This window comes from the organism of the source record quoted next, unplaced genomic scaffold (genome assembly GCF_019419815.1).
Source record: "Pyrus x bretschneideri cultivar Hongxiangsu unplaced genomic scaffold, Pyrus_bretschneideri_v1 Contig7, whole genome shotgun sequence".
NCBI lineage: Eukaryota > Viridiplantae > Streptophyta > Magnoliopsida > Rosales > Rosaceae > Pyrus > Pyrus x bretschneideri.
This window is the reverse complement of record NW_025999809.1, coordinates 5,269,112-5,287,759: the sequence shown is the minus strand read 5'-3', so window position 1 is coordinate 5,287,759 and position 18,648 is coordinate 5,269,112. Positions and strand designations below refer to the sequence as shown.

The window sequence follows — 18,648 nt, the reverse complement described above, 5'->3', positions numbered from 1 at the left end:
TAACAACAATATTATCATCATATTACGATGAATGACCCGTGAGCTAACAATTAGTTACTCATTTTCTGGTTCAAAGTTGTTATCAGTTTTGGCTGCATCATCTCTAATCATCACGGGGGAGGACTTTCTGGAAGAAAATATGGGGTCCCAAATTAATAATCTTTTGGACACACCAACCTTTTTCCCTAATTTAGAGTCGGCCCGGAAATTTTTGGACTATAGTTGGTTATTGGGATCGGAATTTCCAATTCAACTTACAATTTTGCTTCAGATTGTGTTCAGCATGAGAGTTCAGCTAATTGGTCGGACGCTTTTATCGGTTTACTTTGCACTCAAGTTTGAATGTGCTTTTTACGTAAATTGGTCGTCTTGGAAAAAAATGTTAAGTTTTGTAATATTTTTCATACAAAATACGTAATGACTTGTTTGATGCCTAAAATTGAATCTTATCTAATAATTTGTAAAATTCAAACGTTAAAGGTAGAGGTGAATGGTGAATAGGTTTTGTTTTGTTTTTGTTTTTGTTTTTTTTTTTCAAGGGTATTACAAGGGAATTGGAATATCCAATGAAGACAACTTATCTATTTTAATGATACTATTTTGGACAATTAACTAAAATGATCAATTTTCGACATTTAATTAAAGAAATGGTCAATTTTCGCTGGGAGCTCTCAAGACCTTAGAACGGGGCCCGAGAGTGACAAGCTATTGCCTCTTGGTGAACAAACATTACTCTCGTTTGCTAATTCCTTTTCTTTTTTGATTTAATGATTTTATTGTATTGTCTATTATTTTGATGTATTTTTGGGACCATGGTCCATGTGACAGGCAGGCAGGTAGGAACAAGCTTGTGCTTTCGTAAGAGGAAAACTACTTATTTCGTGGGTTTGCCATTCTAAAGTTAAACATCTTTTGAATTTTCATCTGTGACGAAAACAATGTGTTAATATCGTACCAAGAAAAAAAAAAAAGTTAGATTGTAGATCAATACGTTACATTTCATTATAATATCACACATTATGTAAGAGAAAAAAAGAGTTTAAATATTCTAACGCTGAACCATTTTATGATAAAACTCCACAACTTATCGGACTGTGCAGGTGATAACTAATAAGTTAAGATCAATATCGATGTTATTGAAACTAAGCATTTGACATTTAACCATTTAAGCTTTGTCGTAACCTCAATCTTAACAATTTATTTTATTATACAAGTCGAATTGTTTGTTTACCTAAATTTTCAATGCCTTGCATTATGTGGCTGGAAAAAGAAAATGATATATAAAACATTATTATACCTAAGTATGCATTACATAATTCTAACCCCGAAAATGAAAAAAAGGTTACAGAAAACTTTTAAAGAGTGTTGCTTTCCCATGCTAACATCTTTACTGAGATTGGGCTGCCCCAAAAGTCAAATTAAATGACATGGAAACTCAGATCTATTTAGAACAAAAAATGTTAACAAAACTTTCATCTATACTTTCGTTTTATCTTTTTGATTTTCTTTCTCATATTGCAATGTTGTATGATAATTCGAACCGTTTGATTTTTAGGTATCATTTAATGATTTTTAATTTGGTTAAATTTTTACGTAATTGATTATTAACCAGTAATTTAAACCTCTCTCCCTCTATCCACTCTCACATTCTTTTTTACTCTTTTCCTCCCTCTTTCAATTTAAAAAAAAAAAAAAAAATTTGCGGCATAGTATAATGTGGTTAAATCGTTAATTATTTCAAAAGGTGAAAAAATTGTTAATTAACAATAAATTAAGACAAAAAATAATTAAGTATGCAGAGACTGTGACAGTTCACTGTAGTAACTACAAACAAGTAAGAGAACAGTGGTAGACTCGGTAAATTAGTTATAAAACAGGGGTAAAGTCTCGAACTACCCCTCAACCACATGCTTGTTTCTCCATCTCCTTCAGTTCCAATATAGCGAAAAAGCCAAACTACCCTCTCTCCTCCCTCCCTCCCTCCCTCCCTAAAACTTTCTCTCTCTAAAATCTTCAGGCTCGGGTGACAGAGAGAGACGACCCTGTAAATTCAGACACACTCATCCTCCTCCGCATTTCTCTCCTCATTTTCTCTCTCTAACTTTCTCTCTCTACATTCCACTTTCAGTCACTCACTGTCTCACTCCGCCAACTCCAAACGCCCATTCCTCTCTCTCTCTTATGCCCTAACTCAGCACCTAATTCACCAGATCTGAGCCCGACCGCACCAGATCGAACCCTAAAATTTCTCCAATGGAGGAAGCGCTGGAGCTCGCGCGTGCCAAGGACACCAAGGAGCGCATGGCGGGAGTGGAGCGACTGCATCAGCTTCTGGAAGCGTCCAGAAAGAGCCTGACTTCGTCGGAGGTGACGTCGCTCGTCGACTGCTGCTTGGATCTTCTCAAGGACAACAACTTCAGAGTCTCCCAGGGCGCTCTGCAGGCCCTCGCCTCCGCCGCTGTGCTCTCCGGCGACCACCTCAAGCTCCATTTCAATGCGCTTGTTCCCGCCGTCGTTGAGCGTTTGGGCGATGGCAAACAGCCCGTCCGCGATGCCGCTAGGAGGCTCCTGCTTACTCTCATGGAGGTATTCTTTTTACTCTCTTCCTCTTTTGCCCTCTGCATTTTGTCTTAATTTCTCAAATGTAGTGAAATAATAAACTCGTGGCGAAATCGTTGAGGCTTCTAATTTTAAATTGATTCTGAAAAGATGATAACATGGTAATTACACTTGAAAATGTGCATGGAATTGTTGCCCAACAAAGTTTGTGGATTTTAGCATGTAGTTAGAGGCCAATTGAGTACTTTTGGAGGTGTTTTGCTGTGCCGTATGGTTTACCTTAGCATAGATACACCTCAATTTTGTACTGGCTGTTGTTTGTTGTACTTCGCGTATTGGGACCAATCAGGTTGTTGCTAATCCATCTAGACATTATCAGATTTTCAATTATTGTGGGGCACATAGATAAACAGACTCAGTGACCCGAATCGTATAGATACTTGAACCGCTTTGCAGTTGAAGTTTCTTTGAATAGCATGAAGAAATGATAAGATGGGTTGTCAGTATACATAAGTATTTGCCTGATTCGGCAGCCGTGTCACTTTAAGTTGAACCAGTTATGTTGGATAGTGGAAGTCATTTCATCATGTTACAATACGAATCACAGCACATTTTTAGCATGGCTTACTATTTCAGTCTGTGTCTTAAAATAAGAAACTACAATTACACGAGACATGCACAATACAGTATATCATATCTGCTGAGTTTCCAACAAAAAAAAGTCGGAACCATTCTGCTGTTTTTGTTGTTTTCCTAGCCTAATCTGAGAGGAGATTTTTTAGCTTTTAATGCAATTAGTACCTCTGACAGCCCCTTCTTTGTGTGCGTACAGACGGTGGAGATCTGGAGATCATAATAGCGCCTTATCTGATTTCTTTGAAATATCATTATGTATCCTGGATTGATCTCAAATCATTGTTTCTTTTAAGGATTAAAAAGGATCAAATCTTGTTTTCTTTCTGCTGCAGGTTTCTTCTCCGACAATAATCGTTGAAAGAGCAGGATCTTATGCCTGGGCGCACAAAAGCTGGAGAGTTCGAGAAGAGTTTGCACGAACGGTCACCTCAGCAATTGGACTTTTTGCATCAACTGAACTTCCACTTCAGCGGACTATACTTCCTCCGGTATGTGTGTTGAATTTTATGAGCAAAACATACATTTTCTTCCTAACCAGTTCATATACTTGTGAGAAACAAACTAAAATTTTCAATGTTTCTTTGTAATTAGATTCTACAGATGTTAAGTGATCCAAACCCTGGTGTAAGGGATGCAGCTATAGCGTGCATTGAGGTTAGTAACTTAGTAGTATTGAATGTATATGCAGGCAGGGCCTTCATCTGACAATTATTCTTATTTATGCTTTCTTTTCTATTTCCAGGAGATGTATACACAGGCAGGACCTCAATTCCGTGATGAACTTCAGAGGCACCACCTTCCTATGTCTATGGTGAAAGTCTAAGATAATATGCAGTTTACTTTCTTATAATTCTTTGCCCTTTAATTTTTTTTTCCAAGTACAATGACCATTTTTCGTAGTTTTGTCGAACTAATCTGAATGTCATACGATGCGGGTTGCACTTTGGGTTTCATTTTTCTAAACAATGTGCAACTGCAGCTGAAGGATATTAATGCGAGGTTAGAGAGGATTGAACCTAAGATTCGCTTATCAGATGGACTTAGTGCTGTAGAAGCGAAGCCTGTGAACCTTAACCACAAGAAAAGTAGTCCAAAGGCCAAGAGTTCCTCGAGGGAGGCGTCTCTCTTTGGAGGTTAGGATGCTTTGCCCTCAATTCTGGGAAGTTCAAGAGATTACGTACTGACTGATTTATTCGGTGATAAATTAACTGTAGTTTACCTATGTGCATTTGTATAAACAATATGTTGGCAAAATTTGAAGAATCTTTTGTTATAAAGTTTCATACCCAGACATTCCTTCATTGCCTTAATTTATAGTTGCGAAAGCCAGTTCATTTTCTTTATACCATATGGTGAAGCACCATCTGAATTTTGGTTACGGGACTAAGATAGGTTGGAATTGAAGATTTTTGACATTCCAATTCATAGTCTATGATGTGTTGGTACTGTATACTATTGAAACATATTGGCACTCTAGAAAATGGCCTAGACAGTATTATTCTCAGTTTTAAAAGAATTTCTGTATATAGTTATTTAAATGGTCTTAGCTATGCTTGAAATATTCTTTGCATTGTCTGTGGAACTGTTAAGATTGTTGAATAACTGATATCTGTTGAATTGCTATTCTCTTCTGTCCCATGCAGCGGAAAATGATGCTTCTGAAAAATCCGTAGACCCTATTAAAGTTTATTCAGAAAAGGAACTAATAAGGGAAATTGAGAAAATTGCTTCTACCCTTGTACCAGAGAAAGACTGGTCAATTCGCATTGCTGCAATGCAGAGAATTGAAGGACTTGTATATGGAGGTTTGGTTCCCCCACTCTCTTGCAATTCCTTCCTGATCTTAGCCCCTCTGCCCCGGGCAGACATGCATAATCAATCAAGTCATGTTTTATCATGTCATAAATTATTTTGATTAGATAAAACCATTGTATTGTTGTGTCAGTATGGTCATTATATTTCTTTTGTATTGTATCATTTGCTTCAAGCTCCCTCTTTTCTCACCTTTCTTAGCCGCTTTGATTTTTTGATGAATGGAAATTTAATTTATTTATTACAAGTAATATTGCTGTGAAATGGCTGTAGCTTCAAAAAGATTATTGGATTGTAATAGTTTGAGTTAATAAATACATGTAGGTGCTGCTGACTACCAATGTTTCCGGGGACTCCTGAAGCAACTTGTTGGGCCTCTGAGCACACAATTATCTGATCGAAGGTCCAGCATAGTGAAACAGGTGCGCTAATATATTCTTGTATTTTTCACTGTGCCTGGTTATGGATTTATTCTTGCGCTTCAGAAACCCCTTTTAGGAGATTAGTTCACAATCAAATTTTTAGTAACCTGCAGCTTTCTGTTGTGAACAGTTTGCTGTTTCAATTTATATTTTAGCTCATTACTTGTGGGAAATGTTCGCTAGTTAGCACAAGAAAATATGTTTAATAAAAAATCCCCTATAAGAAACAAATATTTATAATAAAACGCTACCGAAAACAGTTATATCAAGTGTTTAAAATGGAGGCAGACACTGGTTAGTTCTTGCCATTCTTTGCAGTTGTCAGTGAGATATTTGGATTAGAAACATTTAGCTCTTGAAAACCTTGCATAGATTGTGGTACAAATGTCAAAGGCAGCTGTTCATACCTTGTTAATGCTTTGTGCTTGTTCATGTGCCTTGGGGTTGTTGATTAGTTTTTCTTCTTGTTAGGCTTGCCATCTGTTATGCTTTTTGTCAAAGGAGTTATTAGGAGATTTTGAGGCATGTGCGGAGATGTTCATTCCAGTAAGTTTATTTTTTGCCAAAATCAATCCTCAAGTATTGACAGAAAAGAAAATTCCTCAAGTGACAAATTTTTTTTTTAACTAATTTTATCATATGGTAATCAGGTTCTTTTCAAGCTGGTTGTGATTACTGTACTTGTAATTGCAGAGTCTGCAGATAACTGCATAAAAACGGTAATTCTAACTCTAATGATCTTTTACTTTTTTTTTGGTTTCTGAGTAAAAGAAAATGATTTTTTAAAGCAGGATTTTGGCACTTTATCCTTTTTCCTTATCAGATGTTGCGTAATTGTAAAGTTGCTCGCGTGCTTCCACGAATTGCTGATTCTGCAAAGAATGACCGTAATGCAATACTTCGTGCAAGGTATAACTCTCGAGATCAATTCATACACAGGCAGATGCAATGAGTTACGCATTTGTTTTTTGTTTCATTTAGTAATACATTTTGTATTGTAGATGCTGTGATTATGCACTGTTGATACTAGAGTATTGGGCTGATGCACCTGAAATACAACGCTCGGCGGATTTGTATGAAGATCTAATAAGGTGCTTGCGTGGCCGATGCAATGAGTGAGGTATTCATATCAAGGATTCCTATATTTTATTTTTTCTGACTTGTTTGGAGTTTTCATATGTATTAGGATTCATATGTGGAACTTCCTGTGTGTATATAGGTCCGATCAACTGCAAGAATGTGCTATAGAATGTTCTCAAAAACGTGGCCAGAGCGTTCCCGACGGTTATTTTCGCTATTTGATCCTGTTATTCAAAGGGTATGCCATTTTCTTTATTGCAAGGAGGATTGCATTCTATTTTATGGGGAGTCATTGTTTAATTTTTAAAATTGTGCACAGTTAATCAATGAAGAGGATGGGGGAATACATAGGCGTCATGGTTCTCCTTCCGTTCGTGATAGGGGTGTGTCACACACTCCGCAGCCTTCTGCTGCCTCAAATTTGCCTGGATATGGAACTTCGGCTATTGTTGCAATGGATAGAAGTTCAAGTTTATCATCTGGCAATTCTATCTCATCGGGACTACTTCTGTCGCAAGCTAAGTCACTTGGTAAAGGTACTGAACGTAGTCTGGAAAGTGTGTTGCATGCAAGCAAACAGAAGGTCAGTGCAATTGAAAGCATGCTTAGAGGTTTGGATTTGTCTGAGAAACATAATTCAACTCTCCAGTCATCAAGCCTGGATCTAGGTACCTAATGACTTTGCCTATATATTATTTTCTTTATTGGAATATAACTTGTAAATTTCAGCATATGGAGTCATTAGATAGTTATGGGAATGAACTAGCTGCTCAATTTAGCAAATTTGATTCCGTTGTGAGCGGCTAAATTGTTCTCTTTTTGCCCCTAGTGCAGGAGTTGACCCTCCATCATCTCGTGATCCACCATTCCCTGCTGCTGCCCCAGCTTCTAATCATCTCTCAAACTCTTTAATGGCAGATTCAACTACCTCAAGTATCCATAAAAGTAGTGGCCGCAATGGTGGATTGGTTTTGTCCGATATCATTACACAAATTCAAGCTTCCAAAGATTCTGGTAAATCGTCATATCGCAGTAATCTATCAGCAGAAGCTGTGCCAACTGTTTCTTCATACGCAATGAGGAGAGCTTCTGAGAGAACTCAAGAAAGAGGTTCGATCGAAGAGAACAATGACACTAGGGAGGCTAGACGGTTTATGAACTCTCAAATCGATAGGCATTATGACACATCTCACAGAGATGGGAACTTTAGGGATTCACATAGCAATCATGTGCCGAATTTTCAAAGGCCACTTTTAAGAAAGAATGTGACTGGAAGGATGTCTGCAGGCAGGAGGAGAAGTTTTGATGAAAGCCAACTCTCACTCAGGGAAATGTCAAGTTATGTAGAAGGTCCCGCATCTCTAAATGATGCTCTGAGTGAGGGACTGAGTCCATCGTCTGACTGGAATGCTAGGGTTGCTGCATTTAATTATCTACGATCTTTGCTGCAGCAAGGTCCAAAGGGAATTCAAGAAGTGATTCAGAATTTTGAGAAAGTAATGAAGTTGTTTTTCCAACACTTGGATGATCCCCACCATAAAGTTGCTCAGGCAGCACTTTCAACACTAGCAGATATTATTCCATCTTGCCGTAAGCCCTTTGAAAGTTACATGGAAAGGATCCTACCCCATGTTTTCTCACGGTTAATTGACCCAAAGGAGTTAGTTAGGCAGCCGTGTTCGACAACGTTAGATATTGTTAGCAAAACGTACAGTGTAGATTCCCTCTTGCCTGCTTTGCTCCGTTCATTAGATGAACAGCGATCACCAAAGGCCAAACTAGCTGTTATTGAGTTTTCCATTAGTTCTTTTAACAAGCATTCACTGAATCCTGAAGGTTCTGGTAATAGTGGCATCCTTAAATTATGGCTTTCTAAGTTGGCGCCATTGGCCCATGAGAAAAATACTAAACTAAAGGAGGCAGCCATTACGTGCATAATATCTGTTTACTCTCACTTTGATTCAGTAGCTGTCTTGAATTTTATTCTTAGTTTGTCAGTTGAAGAACAAAATTCTTTGAGAAGGGCCTGAAACAGTACACTCCTCGCATTGAAGTGGACCTTATGAACTTCTTGCAAAACAAGAAAGAGCGACAGCGTCTCAAGTCTTATGATCTATCTGATGTAGTTGGAACATCTTCTGAAGAAGGATATGTTAGTGCCTCAAAGAAAAGTCACTTCTTTGGGAGGTATTCTGCTGGTTCAGTTGATAGTGATGGCGGCAGGAAGTGGAGTTCAACCCAAGAATCAGCCATGGTCACCGGCCCTGTTGGCCAAGCAGCTTCTGATGACACACGGGAGAACTTGTATCAGAATTTTGAGACTGGTTCCAACACTGATGTTCTCAATTCAAAATCCAAAGATATGTCTTACACTATGAATTCTGTGAGTCAGAACTTGGGCTCCTGGACTAGCCCAGTGGATAAAGTTGATGGTAGAGTAAATTTAGAAGGCTTGTCTACTTCTTGCCTGGATGTTAATGGTCTTATGTGCTTGGACCATTTAGGGGTTGCTGAGACTATTGGGCATGATAGTGAAGCTCCCACCGACTTGGACCCTAATCATTATACACTTACAGCTGTGAAGGTTAATTCTGCACCAGAATCAGGTCCCAGCATTCCTCAAATACTTCATCTGGTGAGTTCTTTGGCTTAATAAGCTCAAAATTTTCCTTAAGAGAGTAAGTTTATTATCAGCGTTTTGTTATAGAACTTTTTACCTTTCTAGGCTTTTATTATTGTGATGAATTTTTTTTTTTTTTTTGGATAATTGCACCAGTAATCTACTTCTCTAAACAGGCAACTGTTGTGAAGAAAAATATATTGATGTGTACTTTTACAATTTATGGAGCTTTAATGTCATGTTATTTCTTTTCTGTTAATTGAATGTGTGTATAGATTGGCAATGGAAGTGAGGAAAAGCCCTACAGCAAGCAAACGTGGTGCACTTCAACAATTAATTGATGCTTCCATAGCTAATGACCACTCTGTTTGGACCAAGGTTTGTTAGCCCTGGCACGTGACACATTTTCTGTCTTTTTAACGTATGTGTAAAGTTTTCAAAAATTATTTGAACATTTCTATGAAGATAAGAAAACAGGAAGAGAATGCTTGAATAAATTAGAAAATGAGAAGTGGACAATTGTTTGGTTATTGATCAAAGGAGACATGGAGAATGTTACAACGTATCCATATTTTTATTGTTTTACCTTTCTTTCATTTGTAGAATGCTTGTAAATCTCATCATAAATTTTGTAACTTTAAAATGGTGTTAGCTTTCAGGATCTTAGTAGCATTGGGAATTGGCTTAATAGTTGATACGTAGACGTATATATTTCAATGTTGATTCTGTTGACTGCACAGTGAAGTCAAATGGATGAGGAAACACATTTTTTATTGCACTAGAGAAACAAACTACATATACACATTTTTGTGGGTATAAAACTAGAATTCTGTAATGTAATTACTCAATCGTATATTAATGATTGTTCTGTGGTGCATGTGCAGTACTTCAATCAGATTTTGACCGTTATACTTGAGGTGTTGGATGATTTTGAGTCCTCGATTCGGGAACTCTCTCTTTCCTTGATTGTTGAAATGCTTAAGAACCAGGTTTGTTGTTTATTTTTTTTGGATACATATTGCCTGGAAATTGTTTAGCTTGTATTCCTGATGTTGCTTTCATTTGTTTCCAGAAAGATGCAATGGAAGATTCTGTTGAGATCGTAATTGAGAAGCTGCTTCATGTTACGAAGGATGTCGTTCCCAAGGTAAATTTTGTTGCATTAATTATTTTATTCTGGACTTACACTGTTTTGATGGCTCAAACTATACAATATTCCTGTCAGGTTTCAAATGAATCCGAGCACTGCTTGAGTATCGTTTTAGCCCAGTATGATCCATTCAGATGTCTAAGCGTACGTACTTACGATCCAGCTCCCTACTAATCCAGTTGTTTGAAGTGAAAAATAAATTAAAAGATCAGAAACCTTTGAGTTATGCTTGGCTTATTTCCCCTGTACTTTGTTGCGAGTACTGTTTAACATTCAGTTGTTGATGCTGCAGGTTATTGTCCCTCTGTTGGTAACTGAAGATGAGAAAACTCTTGTTACTTGCATCAACTGTTTGACAAAGGTATTACACTTCCGGAGCTGTATTAGCTTGTACTATTGATTGCACACATTAAATTCTAGTTTAGGAGTTATTTTGCATCACGCCATTTCATGTGTAGTTGTAGTTTTTATGAACTATCTTGCTAAGGCTCTTATGTTCCATTCTTCAGCTTGTGGGCCGGCTTTCACAAGAGGAACTGATGGCTCAGTTGCCATCATTTTTGCCTGCACTTTTCGAAGCGTTTGGAAACCAGAGTGCTGACGTTCGCAAGGTAATGGTTACTATTGCCCCGTGGGAGTCAATTATGTTCAGCATATAGTCATCTGGTGCCGGTGACTGAATTTTTTTCATTTTATGTTGTACAGACTGTTGTCTTCTGTTTAGTCGATATATACATCATGCTCGGAAAAGCGTTCTTGCCATACCTGGAGGGACTCAACAGCATGCAGTTACGGCTGGTGACTATTTACGCCAACAGAATTTCACAGGCCAGGACGGCCACGTCAATTGACACCAACCATGATTAGCGCGGTTTGTTTAGGCAGGAATTCTGGGTTCCCGGTGTTGTGTCATTCATCGTGTTGTGTATTTTTGTATATTGTGTGAATACATTTTGACTCCAAATTTTTTGTAATTTTGTTATCTTCACATGCCTGTATGTTCTTATTCTTTCGTATTCTCGTGTTTGTCTGGTTTGGAGGTAGAAGAACTGAAGAGTGCAATTTGTGGGAAGCAATTAGTGTCACAGCGCACATATTGTAATCGAAATTTCCCAAACAGCGTTTATATATATATAAAAGCAAAAGGTTTTGGAATTACCGTTCATTTATGGAACGAGCTTTGTAAATTTTTGGTTCTCTGTTTGGCCATTTTCGGTGTGGGTCGGGTGGTGTTATTGGCGTTCCAAATAATCATTACATTATATGCTAGATTAGGGAGCTGATGCTATTCAAACTCATGCCGTGGTGTAAGGACAACATTTTTTTTTACCATTGTAGTAGAGGGCCAGGGTTTACAAAGCGAGATAATTAGGGTTTAGTGATATGTTTGGTTTTGTATTTGAGGAAGGGTGATGCTATCTGTATCTTTTCTTTTTTTACATTTCACACACTCCTTTTAATTTTTGACCGTTAGGTCTAATGAATTGAAAAATATCAATGAACAAAAATTAACAACGGTGTATTAAAAATAAAAATAGGTGTGAATAGCACTGCTCTGGAGGAATAGTTTCTTAATGCATAAGGATCCATTAATGTTGATCTGGGCTATAAGGATCCATTAATCCGCAGGTGCCCACTTTGGGGTTTGAACTATGTTTGATGTTGATCTGGGCTCTATGGAAGCATAGGAATGATGTCCTATAGAACGGCACTGTGGTACTGCCGCAAGAGATTGTGCTCAGAACCGAAGGTTGGATGCAGGAATACCACAAATGGCACAAGCCAGCAGCAAAGAGGTCTGTTCGAGAGGTTTAGAAGTGGCGGAAGCCTGAGGAGGTTTGGATCAAGTGCAATTTTGATGGGGCCTGGAGTCAAAGTGGGCGTGGGGGGAGGTTTTGGTGTGAACATCTAAGTTCAAATAGTATATTGTAATTTATTATTATTTTTTTTAAAAGATCTTTTTCTACAAAAGACTAGATTTTTTTTTTTTGGTCAAATAGATTAGGAATTTATTTTCCTATTGTATCAATGTAAATATGTCTCTACTTAGAGAGGAATACTATTAACGCTTAAAATTGGTAAGGTTAACAAAGAATAGGATAGCCGTGTATTAGCCGGGCACGAGATTTGCAAATAATAAGAAATGGACAATAAGATTTAAGTAGTTCACTCTCAAAATTGAGCTACCGAGTCTCTTAGATTGATAGAGTACATAGTTACAAATAGCGGTCGGCTCGATATTGTATAATTTATCTTTCAATTCGTTCTATTCCTTTTACTTGTCCTTATATTGGCTTTTCTCTGAGCCTTAAACATTTGAGCTCAAACCTATCACTTCCTTTGCATTTAATGCACATGTTTGACTTACTAGTTGTCCTTCCACCCTTTAGCAAACATGTGGCAACAAGGTGATGTTTGTGCAGGTTCATTTGCTAGTTTTCTTGGTACAATGCAACCAAGCGCCTTGCTTAGCCTAAGGTTGGTGGAAACCCATACCCAAGTACCCTATCTGTTAGTCTTATGTCCCTTCATAGGTCTTCGACTCCCCGTCTAGCCATCACGTGGCTTAGAGTTGATGTTTGAGGAGGTCTGCCCTTTTGTTCCTGGAAAGCAGTCATCTTAATTGTTGATAGGACATCTGGAGGCCACGGACTCTTCAAGCGTTCGACTTCTTCCTTCCAAGTTCATCAGGTCTTAACCTTCTTTGTGTTCTTTTTGCCCGGTGTTCCTTGGGCAAGTGCAGGACCGGTCTAGCGATTTTTGAAGCTTAGGGCGAAGTCAAAAAATGTGCCCTCATTTTATATAAGAAAAATATTTGTTTTCACACGTATGACATCGATAAAATTATACTTAGAAAAACACTTCAAATTAGAAACACAGAAAAACTAATTTATTTTATATCGTGAGAAGGAAATAAAAAAATTCCGGGTTTACAAATGGATAGATATGAGTTTTGTTTTCCATCTGAACTTTTAAAGTGTTTTTGTATAAATCGTGAGGTGTTTTTTCTTATTTACTAATCTTGTAAATATGGGACTAAAAAAATAATGATGCTTTTGAGTCTTTAATCGATATTTATAAGTAATAAATAGGTACTAAGTTAAACATTTTGATGACAGATCATATGATTTGCAAATTTGGTCTAAAAATTTGGTCAACGCATTACTCTTCGTTGAAGATTAGACTTGAATTGGATCAAATGTTTAAAAATAACAACTCACATATCTACTAGCTACTAATTAAAAATAAATTAACAACCAAACAAAAATTCGTAAAAATTGAAATGAATAAACATGCACTTAGCATTTCGAACTTAGAACCTCTCGTTAATTTTAAACAACAAAAACCATTGATTCTAATTGAACTTCTTGATCATTTAGCCAAATTTCATATATTTATACTCTTATAAAAAGAAATTTGTAAAAAATTGAAAAGTAAATTAGCACACTTGGTGTTTTCAATCCACGACCTCCTCATTAATTTCAAACAAAATCATCAATTATAGTTAAATTTCTTTGTCATTGAACCAATTTTATAAATTTATACTCAAATGAAAACGTATATAAATATATTACCTTAATAATTTTGGTGCCCTCAATTATTTTAAGCCCTGGACGGTCGCCTTGCCAGCACTGGACCTAGGCCGGCCCTGGGCAAGTGTTCCTTTAGGCCACTCGGGGTCAGAATGGATCCTGTGTTAGCAAATACATAACAAAAATCTCATAGCTCTATATTTTAACAATAAAACCCTAAAATCCTCCTCTAGTTATTGATCATGTCGATTTTCATATGAATACTCAACAAGTTTCCCACAACAATTTTGAAAAAATCATGAAGTTTGTCACAGAACTATTAAAAAGATCTTCTTCACCCCCTACACCTTATCCATCTTGATCTCAGCATTTTAGTCGTGGGGATATACGTCTGGTTGCTGGTCAAACTGAAAAAACTCAGCCACAACACAATCTCACACTTCAGGCACATTTACTAAGTAATTAGAATGGGAGAATTGAATTCATGAGGAGTTAAATTGATGAGGAATCAAAATCGAATTCTTATAGAAGTTGTTTTGGGAAAATGTTTGAAATGAGAGTAGGAATAATGCTGACACCATACTAGCTGTTTACCAAACACCTACTTTAATAACTATACTGCCATGTTCTAAGTAAACTCTTTTTTGTGCTAGTTAATAAATTTTAATTCTCAAGACAACATATACGTAGACTTGTTTGAATGAGAACAATCAATTACAGATTTTTCCATCATGAATAGGTGGCTGCGGTGTTGGGTGGTTGCGGTGGTCAGGGAGATGTGGGAGTGGCACTGGGCTGGGGTGCTGCTGCTTCATGTCTGGGGGGAGTAAAGGGCAATCTAGGAGTTTAAGATTCAAGTGAGGGTATAATGGGTAAAAGGTTTCTGTTTCGGACTTCTCATCTCACATGCTCGAGAGTTGGATTGCCACCTATAATTAGGGAGGGATCTTCTTCGGATCTCTTCTATCAAATCATTCTCATCAAATAATTCGGATTTTTGAAATTTGATCCAACGGTTAAAGTTATACCCACTTTAAAAGTTATAATAACTTTAGTCGTTGGATCAAATTTCAAGGGTCCCAATTGTTTGATGAAGAGGATTAGGTGGAAAGGATCCGGAAATGACCTCTTTCCTATAACTAGGGAGTCCAATTCCTCCAAAAAAAAAGGAATTCAATTCCAAAATTCATATGTCCTACCACCTTTTTGATTCCCTATTATTTAGTAAACATAAGAATACTCTGTAATTGAAATTCAATTACTTTTTTTTATTACGATTATAGTAGTTACATAAACATGCCCTTAATATACTTGTTTATCCCCACCTTCTTAGGGCCAATTTGGGATTATTGTGCTCTTTTAAAAAATTGATTTTGTTGTGCTTTAAGAATAATCAGCTGTAAAGTAAAGTAGATGAACATTTGGTTAACTGAATTTTAAAAGTGCTGTAAGTTTGAAAAGCAGTGTAAAAGCGTTAGGTAAATTTTAATGCAAATAATTTTATATAATGACAAAATGGATATAGTAGTAAAAGTGGGGGCAATGATAACAGTGGCAGGGACAGTGGTGGTAGGGGTGCTGGTGGTGATGGTAGCAGTAATGTGGAGGTATGGTGGTGGTGCTAATAGTGGGATGTGGTGGTTCGAGTGCAGAGGTGATAATGGTGGTAGTGGTGGCTGTTGCGGTTGTGGTGGCAGTGGTGTCGGTTGCGATTATGGTGGCGGTGGTGGCGATTGTGGTAATAATGGTAGTGGTGGTTGCGGTTGTGGTCACAGTGGTGGAGGTTGTGGTGGCGGTGTGGCAATGATAGTGGTGACAATGGTGGTATTGGTGGTTGTGCTTGTGGTTATGGTGGTGGTGGTGGTGGTGGTGACAACATTAATGGTGGTGATAGGTGGTACCGGTTACTTTGTTCTCTAAGAGATGGAAATGTGTGGAAGACTATATATGTCATTTTCAAAAAGTTAATGAAGGCATTACATCAATTGAAAATATTCATTAAAAGCTCAACTCAGCTTTTTATTAAAGCAGCTTTTAAAAGCAACTTACATGCTGCTTTTAAAAGCTACTATCTGGAGGTCATTGCTTTTAAAATAAGCAGAATATTTTATTTTTATCAAACACTTTTTTTTTAGTATATCGATATTTTTACACTAAGGGGATAGAGAATTCGGCAAAGCCACACAGTTGGCAACCTAATTTGGTATCGAATTGGCCATCTACGAGATTCGAACCTAAGATCTCTCACTTCCGAGTGAAGATGAATACCATGACTTCTCACTTCACTCATCAAACACATTTAAAAATAAAAAATAAAAAAATTAAAAAGACCAAATGGGATTTAGTCCTCTGCTCCTCAGAGATGTTAACGGTGATGTACCTGTCACCTAATTTGCATTACACAACCCCCAATCCAAAACCGAAGACCGCTACAATGGAATCTCCATGAATGTACGTCTTCTTATTTGGACTTGGAATGGATATTTTTCTTAATTAGATCTTAGTTATTTAGGAAGAGGATCCTCTCTGGATCCACTTTGTAGTTATCATGGGGATCTCCACGTCCTAGCCATTCATCGTACATCGTACGGCTAGTTTTCGTCAGATATTATTTGTGTTTAATTTTAAATAAAAAAGTCAAATAATTTCTGACTGCACGATGTACGATAAATGACTGAGATGTGAGGATCCCTAGGATCGTCACAATTTGAATCCGGATAGGATCCAAATCCTTAATAATATATGTAATTGAGTTCATGAGGAAAGAGTAATCTTTTTAGTTATTTATTTATTTATTTTTGGCAACCTCCTTGGTTCTTTTGTTATGATGTTTAACATGTTATATTGGATTTTTAAATTCCATAATATCTACGAGTACGTATTTTTGTTTTATTCTACAATTCTTTGAACTCTTGCGTTTGGTGTGAAATAATTTGTTGAATAATGTAAGCAATCTCACGCCCAAAACTTGACAATAGGAAATATGATATATAATGAATGGTTTCAATGCTAATAACATTGAAATCTTTTGTGATAAAATGTCACAACTGTTGAGTTAGCAATGTGATTAACAAATGCATGTTTGCAACAATGTCAATGTTGATTAGAAGAAGGTGCAAATCCGTCCCTATTAAATCTTGACAAAATTTGCCCATGAAAAATGAACACTGAGAAAGTATAAAACATGTGTGTTGACCCCTTAAAAAACAATAAGGATCACGACATGAAAACTATTCTTTGGTCTCTAGAATCTCATGCGAGATTGCTCCTTAGATTCAAACACACAAACGGTACGAAAATTGTATGTTGGCCTCTTAAAAAGAATTGTGACATGAAATACATAAGAAACTCACTCTACCACTGTTCCTATAACCCCACACAGCTATACATATGATCCAAATTAAGATTCCGGTGCATGTATATGTTGGTTGTGAAAAGGCGAATGCTAAAGGCACAGCTGTGTATTGACATTTTAGGATCATTGTTTGGTACAATCATTCCAAAAATAACTTCAGCAGACTTTTACACAATCACGCCAAGATCTCTAAAAAGATTCTTGTTTAGTGTATTTTGTGCCTCTAGAATGAAGAGTCTATTTTTTTACTTTTTAAGCCCCCATGCGGGCGGCTATGTTGTCTAACATACGAGATATTTTTGTCTGTCAATAGTTGTATAAGATTATGTGTCTGTTTCTCTTATCGTTGATTGCTTATAATACGAGATGGAAAACTTTCTCACTCATTGATCAAGGGCATATCTTTTCCTTTCTAGGTGCCCAATGGCCTGGTGGAGTTGTGAGCTCTTTTTTTCTTTCAAATTTCGTCATCCCGAACAACAAATGGTTAATGGCATCAACAGATATTTAATTAGTCCAACTACAGTGACATATAACCATCACCATTAATGTCATATAATGATCAGGCAGGGTTGTGCATGTCTTTTTACGAAGTTTGTCAACCAAAACAGCAAGATGAGAAACTACTAGCACTACTATTTTACCAAGAACATAGAAAATGTATGCCTACGAATTTCTTTTGTACTAATAACGTTACTTTTCACATTGTTATGTGTACTCATTCTTTGAAGCAAAACGCATTATGCATTTCACACACACTCAGAGCGTTACTATGTAATAAACGCGTTACATGTTTCACTTATACTTAGAGCGTAATTGTATCACATGTTTCACTCACATGTGAAATGTAATGTAAGATGATCCGTCATGCACACACCTCAATATCACTTAAAACAATTTGTTTAAAAGTAGGCAGAGAAATACAATTAATCTAGAAGCTAGTTGATGTACTAGGAAAATCAGATAAAACCATAAGAGATGTTCAAATCTTGTTGTAAGCGAAGAAGATAGATCTCATAAATAAACTGCAGCTTAAGAAACAATATTCTTGATTACGAATTTATATTGACAATGGATTTTGAGACTCATTTTCCAGTCTAGAAACTAATATGATTCCTAAAGAAGTGAACCAGAAAAGGTGAAATTTCAAAGTATGGAAGTTGTGTGCCGTGTTGGATCACATGGTAATGGCAATATCTTTGTACTTCTGATTTGGGTTATTAAATTAGACGAAAAGCAAATTTGAGGTTATAAATGCTACAAGGCGATTTCTAAAATCTAAATCACTATGATCTGATTTATGAAGACGAAGATTCGAACTTAAGTGGAAGAAAACGAACATACTAACCTTATCAATGACCTAACTTGCATCTCCAATAATTAAGTATACAACAATTTTCTTTTACCATGCTGTCATCCATATTTCAAATTTATGCAAAAGATGCCCCGAAAGAAGGCAGAAGCGTCTGATTTATGCATAT

At 36.9% G+C, this 18,648-nt stretch overlaps 1 protein-coding gene across 1 annotated transcript; it reads left to right on the top strand.

The window, feature by feature from the left end:
- The first annotated feature begins 1,956 nt into the window (after nt 1-1,956).
- On the top strand, nt 1,957-11,444 carry LOC125472328 (CLIP-associated protein-like). Its single transcript, XM_048573612.1, is given in 24 exon segments — nt 1,957-2,586; nt 3,528-3,683; nt 3,787-3,849; nt 3,938-4,006; nt 4,175-4,328; nt 4,839-5,000; nt 5,332-5,429; nt 5,901-5,975; nt 6,080-6,148; nt 6,253-6,338; nt 6,431-6,524; nt 6,526-6,549; nt 6,649-6,747; nt 6,829-7,177; nt 7,344-8,531; nt 8,534-9,144; nt 9,405-9,425; nt 9,427-9,507; nt 10,014-10,118; nt 10,202-10,276; nt 10,355-10,423; nt 10,572-10,640; nt 10,789-10,890; nt 10,985-11,444. Coding segments are annotated over 24 exon segments (4,314 nt in total). The 5' UTR covers nt 1,957-2,253; the 3' UTR covers nt 11,147-11,444.
- The last annotated feature ends 7,204 nt before the right edge of the window (nt 11,445-18,648 follow it).